The sequence below is a fragment of the Lolium perenne genome, chromosome 1 (genome assembly GCF_019359855.2).
Source record: "Lolium perenne isolate Kyuss_39 chromosome 1, Kyuss_2.0, whole genome shotgun sequence".
Taxonomy (NCBI): domain Eukaryota; kingdom Viridiplantae; phylum Streptophyta; class Magnoliopsida; order Poales; family Poaceae; genus Lolium; species Lolium perenne.
The window spans coordinates 174,874,885-174,897,909 of record NC_067244.2 but is presented as its reverse complement, the minus strand read 5'-3'; the positions used below and the strand labels follow the sequence as shown (position 1 = coordinate 174,897,909).

The window sequence follows — 23,025 nt, the reverse complement described above, 5'->3', positions numbered from 1 at the left end:
CTAGCATCTCAACATTATTAACATGTTGGTTGACTTTGTTTTCTTTTAAATAAAAATAATTTCCTCTCATTACAAATATTGATTAGGGTTGCTTTTTAAATGCTTTGGAGAAATAATTTCCTCTCATTGAATCTTGTTAAGATTTAATCTCCTCAATTAATAAGTGTGAGATCATGTTGACCAAGGTCAATACTTCACATTTATCATTTGAGAAAAATGATTTAAATGAGGTACTATACCTCGTGCAATATAAATCCTACTTTGATTTAAGATCCTCAAGTGAGCTAATATGAGACCATGCACAAGGGTCATCACAATTCTTCACACAACTTGGGAAGATGATTTAAATGAGGTGCTACACCTCATAGATTTAAAATCCTAAATTTGAAAATAATTTAGATGGGCTAGTATTGACTACATAGCCAATTTTTGATTCTAGTCCATGATCATATGAAGTAACCATGTCATATTTTTACCTAAACAAATAGAGTATTTGAAAAGTGAATTATTAGAGGTGGAAACACCTCAAAATCATTTATGGTTGATTTTATAAATTTATTTGAATTCTGAAAACTCTCTGACTTGTTATTTTTACTATTCAAAATCTACAATAGATTTTGATTTGAATCCAGTGTGGTTGGATGGAGCTTTTCACAAGCTTTCCAACAGTATCAAATTGGTCAAATTTGGTGCAGTGGATTTGAAACTATTTAAATTTGAATTGGACACCAGTATGCCATTTAACTGAAAAGATTTAAATCAAATTCAAAATCTGGGCCTAGGCGGGAAAATAAACGGGCCAGGAAGGGAGAGAGGGAGTTGGGCTGGCCCAACAGCGCTTCCCGCGCGGCAGGCCGCCTGACAAGGTGGGACCCAGCGGTCAGTGCCACTTAACAGCGAAACGGTACGCGGGGATATAGGCCGTGGGATTAAAGAGGATCGGACGTCTGTGGTTCGTCCCCATCGACGACGAGCTCCGGCGAGGGCTAACCCTAACTCCGGCGAGGTAGGGGTTGGAGGTTCACCTAGGGGCTGCTGGTTGTCGGTGAGGATGCTGAGAGGTTGAGGAAGCTCTGGCGACCTGACTGGTACCGACGGCAGGGACGGAGGTGCGCTGCAACTCTTTCTCCCCTTGCTACTGCTCCGGTGGGGCTCCGGCGACGAATTGGACTAGCTAATAGCTAAATTGGTACTGGGCGTGGCTACTGGTGCTTCTACGGAGTGAGGAGAGTGAGACTGGGTGCTTAGATCGATCGAAGAATGCCTCTATTTATAGGGCGAGGGGGTGGTCGTGGCGAGCGGGGCAGGTCATGGTGGCGACGGTGCTAGGGGTCGCGAAAGGGCAAGGTACGGGGTGCGTCGGGTTGGCGATGTCACCGCGGACCTATCGCGCGTCATGGTGAGGACAGGGGTTGACGAAGGCGGGCATGCGTCGTCATGTACTGCAGGACCCGTGGCGGATGGCGTCGACGGCGTCGTCGTCTACAGGGCGCGGGAGAGCCAGTGGCGGTGTCTGGGCGGCTGCTGGTGTCGTGGGGAGCAGGTGGGTGAGAGGAGAGAACGTGAGGTGGCCGGAGGCGTCGGGGGCAGGTGGTGCTCTGTGGTGGTCGTGGCATGTCCTGGCGTGATCTGGGCGTGGTGATCACGTCGAGGCACGTCACGTTCTGGGCTTTGGCGGCTTCTCCTTGGCCACGGACCTTGTCTGGCGTGTGCAGCAGAGTATGGTGAGGCTAGATGACATGGTGGAGAGGACCAGAGAGGGCAGGGGCAGGTGATGACTTTGTGGTGATGAAGGTTGGCCGACATGGTCTTGTCCTTGGTGTTTTGGTGCAAAAACTTTGTCTCTGGGGTCATGGCCTGCTAGAGTGAGGTGAGAGGAGTTGGTTTGGCAAGGTTAGCATAGTTGGAGAGGGCTGGTGTTGGCAGAATTAAATCAAGTCCCACATGTATGTGACACATGCCAGAATTTGGGCATGGCTTTGGTGTGAGGGTGACCATGCAATGCTAGGTGAGGTCATAGGAGTGATTGTGGTACATATTGCACTATGGATGAGCTCAAGGTTGAAAAAGGGTGGTGGTACATAGTGGTTGGAGTAGGTGTACTTCTATGTAAAAAGTGGATTCTCATGTAAAAACCTCATGTGTGGGTAAATTTTGCTAGGTTTCTTCATGGATGAGTTATAAATGATATTTGGCAGCAATGGGTGGCATTGGTTTGGGATTTGGAAATGATTTGTGAAAATTTTATAATTTGGGGGAATCTCGAATTTGTGTTAACGTGGCATTTTGGCTTGGCTATTGTGAGCAATGGTCAATGACTTGGTCAAGGTGGTCAACACGAAAAATGTTCATCTTGATGAGGTCTTGGATGAGGTGCAAAGAGTTGAGAGGGTTTGGTTTGAGAATTTCTTGATACAAGGGCTCAAAGTGGGTATGAGGTTAAAAATGGCAAATTTGACCATTACCTCATGCACTCTGGGTTTTTCATTTTTTTTTCATTTTTCTTTGATTTTATTTGAACCAAGTGGTGTTGTGTTATGTTCTTATGTACTAATTGAGTTTAGATTGGAGTTTCATCATTTCAAACCAAGAATTAGGGTTTAGGCTTAAATTGGCAATTTGGCCATTACTCTCATATACCTCTATGGATATTTTTATTTTCTTTTTATTTTCTTTTATTTCACCTTAGATTTAGTTGGTAAATGATAAGTTGGTTTTGTTGAGGTTTTGCAAACCATCTTGAAAGGTGAAACATGGCATAATTGATTATTTGCAAAAAATAGCCATAGGCTTACCTAGGCCTTTTCTTTTTATTTTGTTTTCTCTTGGATGATGAAAAGGAGCAAGGTTTAGGGTTTAAGAAACATTTGATAAGCATACCAACAATCATCATGGCAAATGCACAAGGTTTAAGTATGAGCACTATGCATAGGCATTGATTTAATAAAAGTTTTTGTTGGTTCTCATTTTTGTAAAAAGGGAAATTCATTTTCTCTTTGTTTTAAAATTTGGGATGTTACAACGAGGAAGGTAGAAAGGCCAGTGGTACCAAGTCTGGTCATGCCTCTAGCTCGGCGGGTGCGGAGCACTTCGCAAACAATTCCAAGGCTTCATCTGGGGGTTCCTCTCACCCAGTGAAGGGGAAGGCAACGACCCAAAATGGGCTCGGAACTGATGGGGAAGTGTCGTCGCCTGCAAAGGGTGGACGTGGTGCTGGCCGTGGCCGCGGGCGTTCAGCCAGGGGTCATGGCAGAGCTCAAGATGAGGCGATTGGAAGAGAGCTTTTTCCAAGCCAGAACCCCAAGCGGGGGACAGCCGGGCTGAAACGCAAATCGGCCAAGGATCCAAAAGTTAAGTTTGGTCAGCTGATGAAGGAGACTGTTCAACCAGTTCTTGCACTAATGCCATCGAAGAAGGCAGGTACATCATTTGCGATGGATATGCAAAAGGGGAGACGGATGAGGAAGTCCTTAGCAATGACTCAAACAAGAAACAAAGGACCCAGAGTGGTCGATCGGCGGATCTGGCGGAGGCTGATATGCAGCCCCGCCAAACGCAATGAGTATCTTATGCTGGAACTGTCGCGGTTTGGGGTCGAACGCGACAGTAGGTGAGTTTCGCTAGTTAGTGAAGACTTTCCGACCCTCCCTCCTTTTCCTCTCGGATATGAAGATGGGGGATAAAAAAGCAAGAATTTCATGTGGTCTCTTGGCTACTCTGGTTCTCTTGCTGTTATCTGCGAGCGCCTCAGTGGAGGTCTTGTGCTGTTCTGGTTGGGGCCATACTTTGTTTCCGTGGCTGCAATCCACATTGTATGGATGTGCTGGTCTCCACGGTTGATGAAGCACCATGGCGTGTGACCTTTGTGTATGTGGAGCCACGTCGTGAGGCTGGCCATGAATTTTGGAGTCTCCTTCGGCGGCTTCACCGTGAATGGAAGGGTCCCTGGTTATGCTGTGGTGACTTCAATGAAGCCATTAGCCAGGACGGACACTTTGGTGCTAGGGACAGGTCCGAGGCTCAAATGGAGCTATTCAGGAATTGCTTGGAGGACTGTGGCCTGACTGATCTGGGTTTTTCGGGACCAAAGTTCACTTGGACCAACAAACAGGATGCTTGGTGCAGTGTGAAGGTAAGGCTCGACAAAGCCGTGGCTAATGATGCTTTCTCTGGCAGGTTTGATGCTTGTCGGGTGGAAAATGTGATCACCACTACATCTGACCACTATGCGATCTCTATCGCACTTACTGATATACGCGCCCAAAACGGCACCACACCAGTCGAGTCAGCTTTTCGCTTTGAAGCTATGTGGCTGCGAGCTGATGATTACAAAGGGGCGGTGGAGGACGCGTGGATCTCGGGCAGGGATGGGTTTGTTTCGCTCCAAGCAACTTGGTCGAATCTGAATAGTCTTGCCACCTCTCTACGTGATTGGAGCAAGGTCTCCTTTGGCTCTGTCCGCAAAGAAGTCCTGAGACTGGAAAAGAAGTTAAAATACTTGCGCTCCTGCTCAGTTTGTGACGCGGTGATCTGTGATGAGAGAGCGACTGAAAAGCTGCTTTGTGAACTCTTTGAGAGGGAAGAAATCATGGCACGTCAAAGATCTCGAGTGGAGGTGGCTGAAGGAGGGGGATAGGAACACTGCCTTTTTTCATGCACGAGCTTCTGCTAGAAGGAAAACTAACAGAATCAAAGCGCTGGTGCGGGAGGATGGCTCGAGATGTGATGATCAAAAAGGGATGAAAGGTATGGTGGAGGTTTTTTTTGGAAGCCTTTTCTCTGCGAACCTTGTGTCTCCATGGATGAGGTCCTTGATGCTATTCCTGTTAAAGTGGATTCGCATATGAATGCAGACCTGTGCAAACTATATACGGACGAGGAGATCCGAACCGCCCTCTTCCAAATGGGCCCTACCAAGGCGCCGGGACCATATGGTTTTCCGGCTTTGTTCTACTAGACACATTGGGAACTGATCAAGGAGGAGATATGCGGGGCTGTGAGGAGCTTCCTAGGTGTAGATCCTATCCCTGATGGCCTTTGTGATTCAATTGTTGTTTTGATACCAAAAGTCTCTAACCCTGAACATCTCTCTAAGTTCAGACCTATTAGCCTCTGCAATGTTCTTTATAAGATTGCTTCGAAGGTTTTGGCTAATCGACTGAAATTTGCTGCCGGATGTTGTTTCAGAATTCCAGAGTGCCTTTGTTCCGGGGCGGTTGATCACTGACAACGCACTGGTGGCCTTTGAATGTCTGCACACTGTTCGGAAGTAGCACAACAAGAAACCTCATTTTTGCCCTGAAGATTGACATGATGAGGGCCTATGACCGCATAGAATGGTCCTATCTTCATGGTTGCTTGACTAAGCTGGGTTTCGACACAGGCTGGATCAATGTGGTGATGCGCTGTGTGACCTCTGTTCGGTATGCTGTCAGGATCAATGGTGAGCTGACAGAACCTGTTGTTCCTTCGAGAGGAATTCGTCAAGGGGACCCCATCAGTCCCTACCTGTTTGTGCTGTGCACGGAAGGTTTATCCTGTCTTCTGCAACGACAGGAGCGTCTTGGTGAGCTACAAGGTATCCATAATGGAAGGCAAGGCCCCCCGATATCCCATTTACTGTTTGCAGATGACAACATTTTCTTTGCCCGCAGCGATGAAACAAGTGTTCGTGCTTTGAAGTCTACCTTGACTTTGTATTGTGAAGCCTCTGGCCAGAAGATCAATCTCCATAAATCTTCGGTCTTCTTTGGCACTAGATGCAAAGCCAATGTGCTCCAGGAAGTGAAAGGAGTCATGGGTGTGGATACTGAGATCCTTCAAGACACCTACCTCGGTATGCCGACAGAGATCAGCAGGGCGGCTACACATTCCTTCAGATTTCTACCGGACCGCATTTAGAAGCATATCAATGGGTGGATTCGGCCTCTATCCCGGGCTGGAAAAGAAACTCTCCTGAAGTCCGTGGCACAAGCCATCCCAAACTACGTGATGAGTTGCTTCCGGATTCCTGTTGGCATCTGTGATAGGATGAAAAACAGTGTGGCCGACAATTGGTGGGGCTTCGAAAATGGCCAGAAAAAGATGCATTGGAAGGCTTGGGAGTGGATGAATGCGCCTAAATCGCTGGGTGGCATGGGCTTCCGTGACTTTGTGATCTTCAATCAGGCTATGCTTGGGCGGAAATGCTGGCGTCTGCTGACTGAGACAGACTCTCTATGTGCCTGTGTGCTCAAGGGTCGGTATTTCCCTGACTCAAATTTTCTGGTCTGCCCCTCGACCTCGCTCTGCATCCTATACATGGCGCAGTATCCTCTTCGGGAGGGAGTTGCTTGTCAAGGGGGTTCGATGGAGCATTGGAGACGGAAAAAGGTGAGAATCATGGAGGACAACTGGATTCCTGGTTTCTCTGCTGGTATGTACCGGCCTGTGGATCCTCTACCTGCCAATGCTAAGATTGAGTGCTTGTTGGATCATGATAATCAATGTTGGGATGTGAACAAGGTCCAAGGCTGCTTTGGGAGTCGGGTCCGAAGCGATTTTGCAGATTCCCATAAGCCAGATGGGTAGGGAGGATTTCGCTTTCTGGCCACATACAAAATTTGGAATTTATTCTGTGAAATCAGCCTACAACCTGGCCAGGTCTGTGAGTTTCTTTGAGGCTTGCAGTGTTAATGGTGGGGGTCTGCCCTCTGATACCAGCGCTGATGAGAAGTTTTGGAAGTCCCTTTGGGCAATCAAGGCACCAGGCAAAACGAAGATCGTCCTGTGGAGAGTTGCTCACGACTGCCTACCGACGGGCTTTCAACTTCAACACCGTCATATCCCTGCCGTGGACAGCTGTGTGTTCTGCGGAAGGAATGAGAGGGTGGAGCACGTCATCCTCTTCTGCCCTTTTTCTCATGGCGTTTGGGAGGCGGTGAAGATCTTCCCTTTGGAGCTGTGCAAAAAAGAGCTTGTCAATGCAAGACAATGGATATCTAACTTCATTGCTCGGGGCTCCAATGTGCTTTGCACTGTCCTGGCTGTGACTATCTGGCACATTTGGGATGCCAGGAATGACGCACGCAACAATGCCACTGAACCAAGTTGCCGTCGGGTGGTGGAAAAGATCAAGGCTTATGTGGAAACAATTACGCAACATCTAACCAAGGCGGGCACTGCCTCTAGGTGTGACTCCTCTTCATCAACTCTGCGATGGAGTCCACCGCCGGTGGGTTCGGTCTTGATCAACACGGATGCGGCGCTGTTCGCGAACTCTCGATGCATGGGAGTGGGGGTGGTTGTCAGGGACCATCTGGTCGCTGCCTGGCAGCGTGTAATGAGAAGCTGGAGAATGCCACAGTGCCGGAGCTGGTAGAGGCGCTGGCTTGCCGCCGGGCGCTGAATTTTGCTCGTGACGAGGGATTCTCCAAGGTTGCTCTGGTCTCCGACTGCCTATCTTTGATCCAGAGAATTCAATCAAATGAATGGGATCGATCGGGAGTTAGAGTTGTTGTTGCTGATATCAAGAATCTAGCAACTAGTTTCATTGTTTTTTTTTTCTCATGTGAAACGTTAGTTGAACATTCCTGCTCACATTCTTGCTCGTTCTTGTGAGCATTCTGTTAGCAAGGTCTACCGTGGTGTTATCCCGGAATGTATGCAGGAAAGTCTGTGTAATGACTCTAATGTCTAAATAAAGTTCAGACTTTCTCTAAAAAAAAAAACGGAGATATACTCTTACCAAAATATCCCGACGGCAATGTGGACCATATTTTTTTTGAGATGGGCAATGTGGACCATGGTATGTAGCGCACGGTGAACAGTCTTTATTTTTTGTTGGACGGGGTCGCCCGCTCTTTTTTGCGTGAACAAACTTTTCCGATCCCGCCCGCGAGATCTTTTTTCTTCGAGTTAATCCCGCCCAGAAGTTCCCCACGTCATCGATCTGGGCCGAAACGCATCCCACCCGTCCAGCGAAAGCGGCGCGAACCGCCTCATACTGCTCCACGTCACCGATCCGCGGCACCAACCCTTCAGCCAATCACCGCCGACCGCCTCACCTCTATAAATACATCGCCCCCGTCTCCTTCTTCCCCGCACCGCAACCCAAATTCCCCAATCCATCTCCTCGCACACGCAAGCCCCAAATCCAATCCCCACCACCACCACCAGCCGCTCCGATGGCACCCAAGGCCGAGAAGAAGCCGGCGGCGAAGAAGCCCGTGGAGGAGGAGCCAGCGTCTGAGCCGGCCGCGAAGGCGCCCGCCGCGAAGAAGCCCAAGGCCGGGAAGAGCCTGCCCGCCGGGAAGACCGCGGCCAAGGAGGGCGGCGGCGTGGACAAGAAGTCGAAGAAGAAGAACAAGAAGTCCGTCGAGACGTACAAGATCTACATCTTCAAGGTGCTCAAGCAGGTGCACCCCGACATCGGCATCTCCTCCAAGGCCATGTCCATCATGAACTCCTTCATCAACGACATCTTCGAGAAGTTGGCTGGGGAGTCGGCCAAGCTCGCGCGCTACAACAAGAAGCCCACCATCACCTCCAGGGAGATCCAGACCTCGGTGCGCCTCGTCCTCCCCGGGGAGCTCGCCAAGCACGCCGTCTCCGAGGGCACCAAGGCCGTCACCAAGTTCACCTCCGCTTAGGTTAGGTTAGGTTCGCCACCCCCTCCTGGAGAGTCTCTGTTATCTGGAACCACTGGTAGTAGTAGTATTAGTAATTGTTGCGATGTGTGGATGGTGCCTGTAAGAAGTAAATCCCAGGTGCTGCTTTTGCCTGATGGATCTAAAATACTAGTAGTACTTTGCTCTGTTGTGCGGTACGTTTGCAATGCTGTGCTTATATGCCTCAATTAATAGTATGATGTTCGTATGCAATTGTGGAACCATGTGATGGCGCGTGCTATATGATCATGTGCATCCATGTGAATCATATAGATCATCTGAATCGATAGGAACTGGATATATTATCTCCTGTTTGGACATCAGTGGATTTATGTGTGGTTGTAAGAGATTGTTTAGTATCATTCTTGCCTAGGGTATTGCTAAGGTTGTATTTCCTGTTGATATCTCTTTCATGTTCAAAGAATACTTGTTTTGCTCACAGTAGAATAAACTGTATTTCCAGTTCAAGCATAAGGCCATAGTATACTTGCTCGTGTTCATTCTTGCCATTGGCATCCCCTATATATTAGTGTACTAATTGCCATGTGGCCTACTGTATGGGTTACTGCTAGTTACGTAGCCTTATTTTGCTGTTGATGCTGAAGATGTAACTGTGTTTAATAATCAAGAAAACTCGCTGAATGACTTTCCTTAAGAAAACTTTATGGCTTTGGTTACCTGCACTGCAGCAGTGTAGGCATATATACATTAGAGAACATTCCAGCTGGATGTTCATCTGATGATTTTAAATGCCTCGTGTTCCATTTATATTGTGTTTGAGAGTTGAGAGTAGACATTTCCAGTCTCTTATACCTACTGCTTGTATCAGACTAGAAGTATGCAGTGGTGTATATATATGAACTCTTATTTGCAATAGGTCTTATCAGAATCAATCAGTACATTATGTCCTGTTTGATGGGTATTGGGTGTAGTGGTGCTGCTGGTTTTTTCCTGTTTATCTGAATTTTTAATAATGTATTTCAGCGTGTTGCTCTGGCTGTGCATTGTATACCTGTGATGGTTGGATTATTTCGTGGATTTCTAATTTTCTGCACCTGTTGAATTTTGTAGTAGTCTGCAAGAACCATACATGTAGATTGTAGCTGAAGTGTCTAACCTGATGCAGAATGCTGTTCAGTAGTATCAATCTTGGTCTATTGCTAGGGTTGTATTTCCTGTAAGATCTCTTTCATGTTTAAGGAACCAACATTTTGCTCACAATACAATTATGTTCTGTTTCCAGTTTAAGGAACACAATTATTTTGGACTCAGTCAACAGTATAGCTGCACATGTTCATTATTGCCACTGGCAAGCACTGATGTTTTTTCTTTTTGGGAATTTGCAGCACTGATATGTTATTGGACTAGTTGCCATGTAGCCAACTATATACCTTACTGTCATTTACCCGCACTGGAGTAACTTGTAGAGAATGGAAAACCGTCCAGCTTGATGTTTATCTTTTGATTTTGCATTCATTTTGAATGTCTTTTTTTTGCGGGAATTGTATTGCAAGTGCTGTTGTAGTATGTTGGGATTAGAATCTTAATACCTACGCTTGCTAGAAATTGTTTGCACGCCTGATGTGCCTTGTTGGAATAAAATATGCACTAGCATCCGTATCCAATGTAACCTGACAATCAGCTCTTACAAATACATGGAAACAATCTTGCAGGAAGTAAATCAATGTGCATGCAAATTCTCTGTTGAGTGATGTATAGGTCATTGTCGGTTTTTCTTGACTAGACGCATGGTAGAGTTTCAGTTCTGCATCAAGCTTGGACATGGTGAGTGCGATTTCTGTTTGTTAAGCTTGGACATGGTGAGTGCCATTTCAGTCTGTTTGTTCTTTGCATGAAGCATGCTGGCCGCAATTGTTTTGAGATGAAATGATAGGGGAAACCTGTATTGTAAAGGTAAAAAAAGGAGTCTATACTACCAGTATGTACTCCATTATTGCAAAATCTAGTATTATGCCATTTGTGTCCGCTTCGGTCTGTTTGGGTCGGGCCGTGGACACTAAAGTGGTCGTTTGGCCATGTTTATCTGTTTAGCTTGGGGTTAGCCCTAGTCGCCCCATAGAAAGGCCTGACGTTGAAAAATTAGGCCTGAGCCTGGCCGAAAGCCCGTCGGCCTGTTGGGCTGGGCCGCTTCATTAAAGACAGTTTCCGGGCTACCCAGGCCTGACCAGGCCAAGCTGTCGGGCCAAACAGTTTCAGACCCAGGCCTGGGTTTTTTGGACCGGGCCTCGGGCTGGGCTGCCCATGGCCAGGAATTATTCTCGAATGGGTGGATTATATTAGGAGTCTATTGATTGGTACATGTTTTAGAATTATTTAGAAGTAGACGTCAAGAACCATATAGGCCTTAGCTAAATGTGTCTGACCTGATGCGAACGGCTGTTGAGTAGTATCATTTTTGCCTAGGGTATTGTTAAGATAGTATTTCCTGTTGATGTCTGTTTCATGTTTAAAGAATATGGGTTTTGCTCACAGTAGAATACTGTATATTATATTTCTAGTCTAAGGATCAGACCATAGTATACTTGACTTGCTCATGTTACCTATTGCTTGCTAGAATTGGTTGCATGTAAGATGTGTAGTTGTATCAGACTAGAAGTATGCAGTGACATCTGTATCAACTCCCATTTGAATCAATGGCTCTTATCTGAATTAACCATTACATCATGTACTATTTGATGGGAATTGATGGAGGGATGATTTTTAGTATGTAGTAGTGCTGCTGGTTTTGCCATTTTGATCTGATCTTTTAATAATGCATTTCTGCTATTATATGTGACTAAAGTGTGTTGCTCTCGCTGTCCATTGTATATCTGTGATGGTTGGATCACTTCGTGGATCCCTACTTTTCTGCACCTGTTGAGTTTTGTAGTAGTCAGCACTCAGCAAGAACCATACATGTAGGCCGTAGCTGAAGTGTCTAACATGATGCATAGTGCTGTTCAGCAGTATCGATCTTACTTGGTCTATTGCTAGGGTTGTATTTCCTGTAAGATCTCTCTCATGTTTACAGAACCAATATTTTGCTCACAATACAATTATGTTCTACTTCCAGTTTAAGGTACAACCATTTTGCTCAGAATGTTTGAGCAAAATCCACAACAGTATAGCTGCACATGTTCACTATTGGCACTGGCAGCACGGATGTGAGGGAATTTGCAGCACTGATATGTTAGCGGACTACTCCCTCCGTTTTTTAATAGTACTAGTTGAATGCCCGTGCGTTGCCACGGTCACTAATTTTCTTTGTCTCGCGCGCAAGAGTAAGTATTTCATATGAAAATTTAAGGATGGCTGAATGATATCCCAAACATATTAAGATTTAAGTTAGTTTGAAATGTATTTAAATAAAAGCTTATATGCGTACAAAGAGAGGACCCATCCAATTATCTCTTATTAACAAAGAACTACTCACTTCCTTTTGACATAATAAGCATGATCACTTAATACAAAAAAGAAAGAAAACCACATGGCTTAGTGTGAGTTGGAGTTTTCTTCTAGAGGATATAGGAACTAACTTTGGTTTGGCAACTGTTCCGCTACCCTGAGCAAAACCAATATATATGAGCTACGCTGAGCAAAAGCAATATAGGCTTCCCCTATGATCAGACATCTTTATAGAACTGTAAGATCTCAAGAGATCATGTTGTGCTGACAATAATTCTCTCAAAACATGGATCGGAACCTAGTCTTATTAATGTCAACATAGACAATGAAGGTTGGCTTCTAGAACGGCAATCTTATTTTTTCCGCTTTGGTATGTAGAACTCATTATTTTCAATGGATTCAGCAGAAAGCATGTTTTATGATTCAAAAAAACATATTGTATTTATGTGTATCGCTACATCTCTTATAATCTAGGATGGGCATGCATACAAAAGGATTGCGGGTAGAAAACCGAATTTTCAAAGCTCATGCATATCACAAGTGTTGATCATAGTATCTCATTTCAAATCTGAAACTTGATCTTCCTTATCTTCTAAAACAATTTCTACGAAGCACTTGACGAACAATAATTTATCTTCCTTCTAGAGGAGAAAATTTAAAAATAAAATAGCAAGAATTATTAAAAACATATAAAATATGATTTTAGAAACCAGGAGCAATTAACTCGAATGCCTGGTGTGTCAGGAGGATGGGTAGTCACCCTCATCTCTGCCCCTAGATGGTGTTTAGTCTGCAAGAGAAGTCCACCAACATAGCATTAACCTCCTCCAGCGGTGTTGGAGAGGTAAAGGTATGTGCAAAACTTTAGGTCGATCAATAAATTAATGTCATTCCACATATCCTAGCCGTTGATGCACCAAAAATTGACAAAAGAAAATATTAAAGTCAAATCATAATAACTCTAAATCTTACTTACAAATCTTGCAACGGCTGCTATAAACTGCCGTGATTCACATGCAAACAACCCATCATATAACCCGTCAACCGAACCAAATTGATCCATTCCTGAATGTCTGTTTTGATTATGCACACCAATTAAAATATTGGCGCATTAATTCAACACATATACCTTATAAATTTAAGAGGTTACAAGCTAAATTCGAACATCTTTCAAAAGAGATGTAAAATCTGCTAAAAAATACGTATTTTAAGTTAAGGATGCCACATTTATAGAAGTAAGTTTTGGGATAATTGCATGACCACATACTCGGCTTTGGGATGACGCTCAGCAGAGCACTTTGCTTTGTCTCGGTGCCTACCAGGGAGACCTCGTGCCTCAATGCTTTTGACGTGTTCCAAAATTTTCAAGTTGTTCTTCTGCCTAAGAGAATGGCAACACATGTACAATTTAAGAACCAAACGATATGTTAAGAAAATCACCAACCAAGATGATGTAGCTCCTGAACCTTGTATTCCGTTATGAAAATCCCATTTAGGGAAAAAAAGATGATGTAGCTCCAAATCAAGCAAGTAGCTAAAGTAAAAGCTTAATGGCTGGAGAAACAAAGCTACACAAAATAAATAAACGATAGAGCAAAAATGTCATCGATATAAATCTTGATTAAAGCCCCACGAAATATGCTACATGTCAAATAACATATATTATTTCTTCAAGAATAACCAAACGGGAGGTGAATGAGAGCTCCACCTCCAGGTGATGCACGCAACTACATTTTTATGTTACCATGCAAACGGTACTGAGTAGACCTCTTGAATCATGATAACACCAAGTTAGCTACATCAGACCTTCATTAGGTAGTTATTGGAGAAATGTGTTTGTGACGTGCACGCGTGCATGTTTGTACCATTGATATCCTGCTTTCAGATTCTTGCTATCCTGTTTTACCAAGTTTCATTGAGAAACATTGTGTTTCTGTTTGAGCAAACACATTGAAACCTAATGATACCTAATGATATCGTGCACATAGTTATTGTATGAGCACACTTCATGTTACATAGAAGAACCAATAGCTCAATCCAAGCAATAATTAGTCAGTATTGTAAAACATTATTCTGCAGTAATGAAATGAATGAAGCTATAATGAATCACTTATATACCATGAATCTGCCTGTATCACAATGTCGATTTGGTATGAAAAAATCAACCCCACAAGTAGTATGATCTTACCAGAAAGTAATGCATCTTCACTATACAATATTTTCCTTTTCTTTTCTTCATGCCGTTTCATGATCTCAGCATCCAGGGACATGGATTTTTTCCCTAAAAAACCTTACATGTAGCTAGATACGGAGATAGATTGTTCCATAAATTGGTGGAGAAGTCCATATGTTTTAGGGGAGCAAACCGTTAGAGGTGAATTTGCCAGAGTCCAGTGCTTGCGGACTGGTGTTCTCGACGCTCCACATCGGCCAATGACAGCAGGGAGGAAGGTCAGGGACGTCGGAGGCGGGAGCATACCGTTCCTATTTGTGGTCGGTGCAGTAACTCCACTCCTGGTGGCAACGATTGCTGGGAAGCTGCTCATGACGCTGCTCAGGATTGTATGGCTATCGGTGACGTCTTGGTTCATTGTGAGATCAAAAGGGGAGAGCAGAGAGAAGACATATGACCTGGGCTTGTCCGATGGAATAGTTCCTGGCCGGCCAATTGGGCATCACAGGACACTGTGGTGCGGTACTTTGTTGGCGGCATGTGGTGATGCAAGAAAGCGGCGTTGGGGCGTGGTAGTGGTGCTAAGCTGTGGCCACACCTAAAAATAGGTGCGTTCGCGTCGACTCTGCCCGGTCGCCATTGCGAAACGCGGTTTGGAGCAGCTTATCCACCAGAATAAATCTGCAGAGAAGCAAAAACATCACGAACGACAAAACAATTCTTACTCCTTCGTATAGATAAGTGAGGATGAATTTTACCCAATCGGCGATTAAGATGCAATTAAGTTACTAATCGAAAAAGGAAAGTAGAAATCTCCTGATTATAGCGATTGGAGCCCGGTACATAATACTTCCGTGATACGATAGCTTTTCAAGATCACGGTAGGAGAGGATAGCCTGAGAGTTTAGGTGATCAGATAGTGTAGGTCGGTCCGCCGTTTAGCGAGTCAGGGAAATAATTAACCGTGATTACTTTTCAGTTTTTTTTACCCGAAAATTGCTTTCCAAATTAGTTCTTTCATTCTTTTCATGTTTTTTTCAAAATTCCGGCGATGGTAGAAATCCCAAGATTATTGGTACACATAATGTACTTCCATACTTGTTGGTGTGTGCTTTTCATGTTTCTCTTTGAATTGGTGTGGCAACACGCTGATTGCTTTCCAGGCATTACTAATGGTTATCTCCTGATTTCTTGTGGTCGTGCGCTGATGGACGTCATTTGTAATGTTCCTGATCCTGATTGTAGGTAGATATCAAGCACATGTTTGGAAAGTGCAAGGCGCCTAGGAGGTAGATAGAATGAATGGCTTTCGTTGTATGGGAAATAAACGTCTCCCGCTTGAATGGATTCTCAGCATATTTATGGAAAGTAAATGGATTCCCGTGATTGATTTCCTATCTTGATTCCCGTTAAATGGACCCCCGAGACGATTTCCGATCTGATTATGTCGTTTGTTTTGGTAAATATATAACGGATGGCTGGATGGCAAGCGGGAGACTTTTAGTAAGATTGGATGGTCAAGATGTCTCCAATCTTTGACATCAAACATGTTTGATGACGTACCAACTCGAATATAATAGTAAAGATAATAAGTTGGAGGATTTCACGTTCAATTTTTCGTGGACATGAAAATATCCCGGGTTTCCAAACTTACCCTCTGCCGCGTCGCATCGCGGTCTCGCTTGTCTCCCTCTCCCTTCCGCTCCGTCGCGGTCTCACTCCGACCATGTCGGTGCCTCACGCTTATGCTGTGTCACTTGTCTGATGGACCACGCCGTCAAAGGGGTGGCTCCACCTGCTCGACAGCGCCACTGCATGCACAGATTGCTTAAGGGGAGGTAGGAGAGGATGCGGCCCAACAATCAGTTGATTGCGCCAAGCGTGTGGGACAACGAAGAAGGAATGTCGCCCCACGCCTTTTCTTTGGTAAAAAAATCTAGAAAAAGTTTAAGCCTTAAGCAGTATCAAAATTTTATATTTTTTTAGATAAAGGGAATATATTAATATCAAAATATACCAATTACATCCAGCCTCTGCAACAACGACCCACCCTAATGGATGCATACAACCAAAAAAGAGTAAAGAAAACTAAGAAATAAAAGTCCCGCTACAGTCTTCTAGACCTAGCAACAACAATACAACCACCACCGTGACAACACCTGAAATACAGACTCTCCAAAAGCAACGCCTTCAAGAAGGAAATAGTGCACCAGCGCCATCATCGTTCGACCAAAGGTTTTAGGTTTTCACCCTAAAGATAGTCCCCACTCTCAAAACAATGCCTCCAACAAGAATATTGTCAGGCACAACCAGTTAAGGCGAGACCTTGGGTTTTCATCCTGAGAGGTAAGACTCTGAACTTCCCCTATGTTGCCGCCCCCACATGCATACCACTGCTGCAGAGCCCGGAACGACAAGCAGATCCCTCAACATCACGGAGACTCGAACCTCCTTTAGCCAGTCCACCAATCCGGTCTTCATGATATTCCTTTTTCTGACTTCATCATGGACCAAAAAGACACATGGTGTCAACACAGAATAGAGCTTCGCGTCGCTCCCTCCGGAACCAAACGGTCGGAATAAAAACATGGGTGCGCGCAGTCAAATACCACCCGATCCAGCAAACCGCAGGCAAAAGATACACTGTTCCATTCGCCAGTGTAGCTTTTCGGAACTCATCTTTCCAGCCAGATTAAAACAAACTGACCTCCAAAAGATCTTCACCAACATTTTATATAGATTTGAAGTAATTTTGTGCTATTTCGATGCATAATAAATGTCGGTAATTTAAAGTAAAAATTGAACACTGTTATGTATCGAAGAGATTTGTATAGTTTGCCGAGGCTAGAGAAACCGGTTAAACCGTCTAGCCGTTCCAGTCGTGTCTACCGTCCCGTCCCGTTCGTATCTTTCCTGTTCCTCTCCCAACTCCTCAGTCGACCCGCTACACCTGGGCATTCCTCGGGCCGGGCCGGGTTTCGAGCCAGGCCCGAAAAAGCCCGAACCTATATTCTCAGGCCCGAGCCCAGCCCGGCCCGACCTTCGGGATTACAAATCGGGTCCGAACCCGGCCCGAACAGAGAAAAGCCCGGCCCGGTCCGACAAAGCCCAGCCCGAACTAGGCTTAGGTTGTGTTTTCTACAATCCCGAGCCCGGCCCGGCCCGACGTTTGGGCTCCAAAATCAGGCCCGAACCCGACCCGACATGCAATCCCGACCCGGCCCGGCCCGGGATTTTCGGGCTGGATCGGGCCGGGCCGTCCGGGCCGGGCTGCCCATGCCCAGTTGTAGACCCGACCCACCGCCGCATGCCCTAGGCGGCTAGGCCTCAATTCCCCACCCCCAACCCTCAGGCGCGTCCCGGGCCATCGCCGTTCCTCGTCGCTACCCTGCTGTCCCCGCCCCGGACGCGATATTTAGCGATTTGATTTTGAGGTCCGAGCTTGTTTTTATCCTGTGATTAGTCGAGCCCCCTTTTTGGTTACGATGAATTGATTTCTGAATACCTTTTCTTGCAATGAATTGATCTTTTGATCCGCTCTGTCTCTTGATCTGTTCCTTGCGCTATAGGCTGGAAAGATGAAGATTAAGCGAGGTGGAGGCGTTCGCAAAAGAAGCTCGTATAAAAAACAAAAGACTGGCACAAGTAATGGAGGTGAGCCACCGGTTCCAGTTTCGCTCCTTCTTCCTAGTTCTGCACGCACGATCGATTTATGCAGCCAGACCAGAGTCGGATGCATAATGTTTCCTTGAACCTAGGAATTTCGCATCCCCACAACCCTTTCGAAGAGGAATTCGGCAGCTCGAGTGGTTCTGGCCAAGGTGTCTGGACGGAACTCAGTGAAGAAGTTGCGTCAAACTTAGCAAATACTGTGGTATCTCTCGCGTCATTCAGTGAAGGTGATTATACACATCACCGGCCTTGGATATTTCCATCTAATCCTCGGTAGTTCATGATTGGAAATTTGGAAATGCCATCTTATGCAGGAGACACAATGTTCTTTGCATGTTCGGGCATAATTATCAAAAATGATCCGGATACTCAGATTACGAGCTTTCTAACCTCGTTAAGTTTGGTTAGATCTACTGAAGACGACAGCAAGCTCTTTCAGAATATGAAGGTTGGTGCTGCAGTATTGCTTGCTTTTTCAGCATCATCCGTGTCTGCTAACCAGGGTGCACATATACTTGGTTGTCTTGCTTTGTCATTATAGATTCAAGTGCGCCTTCCAGATGACCAAGTTGAGCTTGGCTGGTTGAACTTCTATGATTTACAACACAATCTCGCTGTTATCAACATACCTCGCTTCCACACTCTTCGAGTGGCGCGTCTAGATAATCAGCGGCAATTTGAGTGCCATAGCAAAGTAGTTGCTGTAGGACGCTCCTTCAACTCAGGAAAATTAATGGCCACAGCTGGGATGTTAACTGACAATCCAAGCCGAGATTACCGCGAGGAGCTTGCAATCTCCACATGTGAAATTACCATGGTGCGTCCACCGTTGATTTCTCTCTGTACGTAGCGAAAATAGATAATGGTTTCATGATATGAGTGGCTTAATTTACCATTATATGCGCTACACTATTTTCTGGGGGCACTAAAAGTTCCTCCCTTTTTCAGTTATACAAATTTCCTTCAATGTCGCTAAATTTTTGTGCTTGGTTGAGCGTAACGTTATTCTATTTTTTAGACTGGAGTTGGAGGGCCCCTCATTAATTTTGATGGGGACTTCATTGGGATGAACTTTTATGCTGAGAAAGAGACTCCATTTCTAGCAAGGAATATAATTCTTGAACTCCTCAAGCAGTTTAGCGAAAGAATCCCGTCCTGGTATGTCCTCTATAGTCCTTATGAGCCAAAGGTTCTCCGATTGGCTTATGTATGTGTCTCCTTTCACTCTTCTGCCCTTGTCTCGTACTTGATCTTACTATTTTTCTGCACATGGAACACACATGCTTAGGAAAAATAGTAATGGTCTTAACAAGATCGGACTTAATAAAATAGTGCCTTTTTATGACGTTATGCTGCAGCTAACACCATGTTTGTATAATCTCATGTCGTTGAATTTTCTTTGACAAAACATTGTGTTTAAAGTTCACAAAGTGGAATATGAAATCACGCTATGTAAATTACAGCATGCACTGTAGAAGGCTAAGAACAGTTAAGGCATGATCATAAATTGCTATTTAGTGAGGAGTCTAACATGCTTAGTTAACTGTAATACTGAGGGAATCAGAGTTAGTTTGTGGATGTCCTTACATTTGCTTTTGTGGATGTCTTTATTACTCTGACGAGTTTATACCATTCTGTTGCAGGGCTAAGAAAGGACCTGGTAGTACAGTCGAAAGATTTCCCATACCTCGTAAGTCTGATTCACAAGTTGAGAAAAACACACTCACTCCTTAAGATTGCGAAAGTGTATGATATCAAGCAATTCATCAGCACCAATGTTAATTTTCAGTGATCATTTGTAGAATCTCCGTACACATTAACCTTTGTACTTTTATGCTTGTAGCTATTATCATACTAACATATACGGTGTGTTACTTAATAGATATGCTATATGAGAATATACTCCTTTCATTCATAGTGCTTTTCCATGTTCTAAAATCTGTTCATTTCTCTTCTCCATTTTAGGCAGCTTAAGGGGGGAGAAAAAAAAGGATCAGAAACCTTCCATATGTACTCTCTGTGATCCAGAATGTCAACCAGGTTAGGTCACCTTTAATGTTAGGTATTGATCATTGGTCACAGTTATTGATTTTTCACCCGTGGCACCAGGACTGAAGGATCAAATACTAAACTGTAAGTGTTTTCATGCTCGATGGCCATATTCGTCTGCTCTTGGTGAGTTATTGCTTTCAGTTTTCTTGATTATTTTTAACACACGGCGTCAACAATCTCTTTACTTTGTTGCAATGATCATTAATCAGGTATTGCTGAAAAAGAAGAGCTGAGGTCCAATGGTTATCCTTTTCCACTTTGGGAGGATAGTGAGTTTTTTCTTTGTCTTTTTATTTTTACTCTGTTCTGCTTTCTCTAGCCCTCAACTACTGAACCTTTATTGGTGTGGCCAGTCGGCAGGCGTTTGGTTAATAGTTTTGAAGAGGAATTCAGTGAAATTATCTTGAGCGAGCTCCAAAAAGAAGTTGCTTCAAATATGTCTCAAAGTGTTGTAGCACTGGCTTCATTCGTTGGTAATTGTATTTGCTATAAGCTCATTTGCTTTCGGTATTCTTTTTACAATTTCATCACTAAATTATGTGAATTATCACTCTCTTAGGAGGAAAAAGGTGTTTTGCTTGCACAGGCGTAGTTATAGAATGCAATGAGTCTACCACAAGAGTTCTGACCTCGGCAAGTTTGGTTAGAACTTCTGTCATTGAAAACAAGGTTGCTGATAACTTGAAGGTTGTTACTCTGCTAATAATTTTGTAAATACACCTTTTGCTTATTCATTGCTGGTTCTCATCATATCATTAATTGCAGATTATAGTGTGCCTTCCAGATAATCGAATTATTCGAGGGACTTTACAACATATTAGTCCAAACTATAACATTGCTGTCGTCAACATCACAGGTCTCTGCTGTACTCGGGCAGCACGAATGAGTGATCAGGTGCAACTTAAACCTCATGGGGAGGTAGTAGCTTTAGGGCGCGTCTACAGTTCAGGTAAATTAATGGCCACAAGTGGGGTAGTGACTAGCAAACCAAGTGAGCTTAATTGCAAAGATCTTGTGATCTCTACTTGCAAAATCACGAAGGTACGCTGTGTTTTTCCGTATGGCGAAAATAATAATTGCACCAGAATATGAATACTGAAATCTATCGCCACATCTGTATGGCTTACAAGCCATCTTTTTCTGTTTGTGCTAGGCTGGAATTGGAGGGCCTCTTATCGATTTTGATGGGAACTTTATTGGCATGAACTTCTATGGCTTGGAAGAAACTCCATACATACCAATGAATATAATTTTGGAACTCTTGGGGGGTTTGAGTGCACAAAGGTATGTTTTTTATACTTATGTTAAGTTCTGTACAGTACAAGTGTTTCTTCATGTGCATAATATTGAAGCTTGAGACCTCGTTTGCAAGCGGTGTAAATCTAGCCCCAAGTGGAATGGGGATGTGAGGGGATTTGGTGAATCCCTCCCCTTCACCCAATCCTCTCAATTCCACAGATATTAATGTTTTGAAATACTCTTTTACAATTACGAGATTAAAATCCAATCTCTACAGCACTCTCTAATGAATTGCGTCCATTTGTATTAGCTTGCTTCTTTAAGCAAAATACGGGTACTTGCGATTGATTATTCAACCTCATATATAGTGATTGTAACATCTCAACATGAATGCATACAAAGCAACTTGGCAATATCAGTTGACAATACTCATGTACTTAAACAGGAACATGCGAACATATTGTAAACCGTAGAGTAGTAAAGGCAATTGCCAAAAGTAGCTGAATCAGGTTTGGAGGTTGTTCAGTGTCAAGTTGATCATGGATGTGGATTCAGGTCATGACAGGGAATATGCAGTTATATTCTCAATAAACTTATCCAAAGCAAGACCTTCAATGTTGATGGCATTCCAAGTATGGTTATGCCATTGCAATGTTGAAAACAGTGGGTTGTGGCATCAACCAGAGGCATTGCAAATATTGTTATGTAGGTCAATAAAAGGTAAAGAACTAATCATGACATGATGTGCAGCTTCCGTATAAAAAGAAATTTTAAGCATGCTGGTTAAGTGAACTGACTGAACTAAAAAGATGCAATTTTTGCGTAGCTACGGATTTGATTTGATTAATAACTTATCCCATAATATCATGTCAAGTTTTAGGCCTCGCAAAATGATGCCACACATTTTCTATACACATTCAACTAACTTTGCTTGCAATGGTTACATTGGCAGCTGTAATGTACATAAAGCATGTCAGCTTGGTGAGCGGAATCTTTAGCAAAAAGATACACTGCGATAAGGGAGAATCAAAAATAGCAATTATGCAAATGTACATACATAGCAAAATGAACAGCCTACTTAATAGGGTCAAAGGTAGTAGCAGTGCAAGTATAACTAAATAGGGTCAAAATACTCTCCCTCTGCAATTCTCAAAAACCACAACCTACTTAAATCTGGGGAAAATATGAGTGAATACCTGCCAATCCACTATCAACATAGCGTTTGCATTTTTTTTTGTCTTGGATCACCAAAAATCCTTTTACCCATTTTTGCATTCCCTTGGTGGCTTGGTCTTGCGCGTGGTTACTCTTAAATGCTAAAAACTTTAATTTGGTTTTTTTTGTAGGACTATTGCTACTGACGATCATAGCCTAAACAGGTATTCTTTCTTTAGTATGCATTCAGTAGCACGTTGCAGAATTCAGATTTATATATTATCCAGTAACTTGATTGTGTTTTCCTCTTAACAGATGGCCCGTACCTAAGCCATTTTGGTGTTATCCGACATGGCATCTGTCTGAGGAAGAAATTGATGTAGACGAGTTTGTAGCCGACATGAATGTCCCCTTTTGATGAATTGTAGTTGTATTCTTTGGGTATCAAACGGAAGTTGCTAACTTAGATAAAACGGAGCTCGCTGATTCAAAATGAAGTTGAAATCAGCTGAACATTTACTGGCAGGACTAGGTTGTTCTGCACATAAGTGCAGCTAGTTTACTTCCTTTGTACTACCTCCGTTCTAGTGTAGCCTGTGCATGCACGTATCGTAACTGCTGCCGGCGTCGATTAATTCGGACCGGAGCTAATAGAAAGCAATAGTTTCTATTTCTTGCTTG

The 23,025-nt window shown here is 44.0% G+C and overlaps 2 protein-coding genes across 2 annotated transcripts; both read left to right on the top strand.

The window, feature by feature from the left end:
* Positions 1 to 8,083: 8,083 nt before the first annotated feature.
* Positions 8,084 to 8,861, top strand: LOC127313379 (histone H2B.1). The gene has a single exon (XM_051343893.2). The coding sequence runs from the start codon at positions 8,166 to 8,168 to the stop codon at positions 8,628 to 8,630; it is 465 nt and encodes a 154-aa protein (XP_051199853.1). The 5' UTR covers positions 8,084 to 8,165; the 3' UTR covers positions 8,631 to 8,861.
* Positions 8,862 to 17,523: 8,662 nt separating this feature from the next.
* On the top strand, positions 17,524 to 23,019 carry LOC127313366 (uncharacterized). Its single transcript, XM_051343890.1, has 16 exons — positions 17,524 to 17,660; positions 17,796 to 17,880; positions 17,985 to 18,125; positions 18,213 to 18,346; positions 18,440 to 18,715; positions 18,917 to 19,056; positions 19,542 to 19,588; positions 19,864 to 19,938; positions 20,008 to 20,073; positions 20,160 to 20,219; positions 20,304 to 20,423; positions 20,510 to 20,637; positions 20,716 to 20,991; positions 21,104 to 21,234; positions 22,536 to 22,568; positions 22,660 to 23,019. Exons 2-16 carry the CDS (start codon positions 17,805 to 17,807, stop codon positions 22,760 to 22,762), a joined length of 1,806 nt encoding a protein of 601 aa, XP_051199850.1. The 5' UTR covers positions 17,524 to 17,660; positions 17,796 to 17,804; the 3' UTR covers positions 22,763 to 23,019.
* Positions 23,020 to 23,025: the final 6 nt, after the last annotated feature.

Coding starts and splice junctions, on each gene's coding strand:
- LOC127313379 (XM_051343893.2), top strand. CDS start 8,166: ATGGCACCCAAGGCCGAGAAGAAGCCGGCGGCGAAGAAGCCCGTGGAG.
- LOC127313366 (XM_051343890.1), top strand. CDS start 17,805: ATGAAGATTAAGCGAGGTGGAGGCGTTCGCAAAAGAAGCTCGTATAAA. Junction 17,881..17,984: donor GACTGGCACAAGTAATGGAG/GTGAGCCACCGG, acceptor CCTTGAACCTAG/GAATTTCGCATCCCCACAAC. Junction 20,638..20,715: donor AGGTTGCTGATAACTTGAAG/GTTGTTACTCTG, acceptor CATTAATTGCAG/ATTATAGTGTGCCTTCCAGA.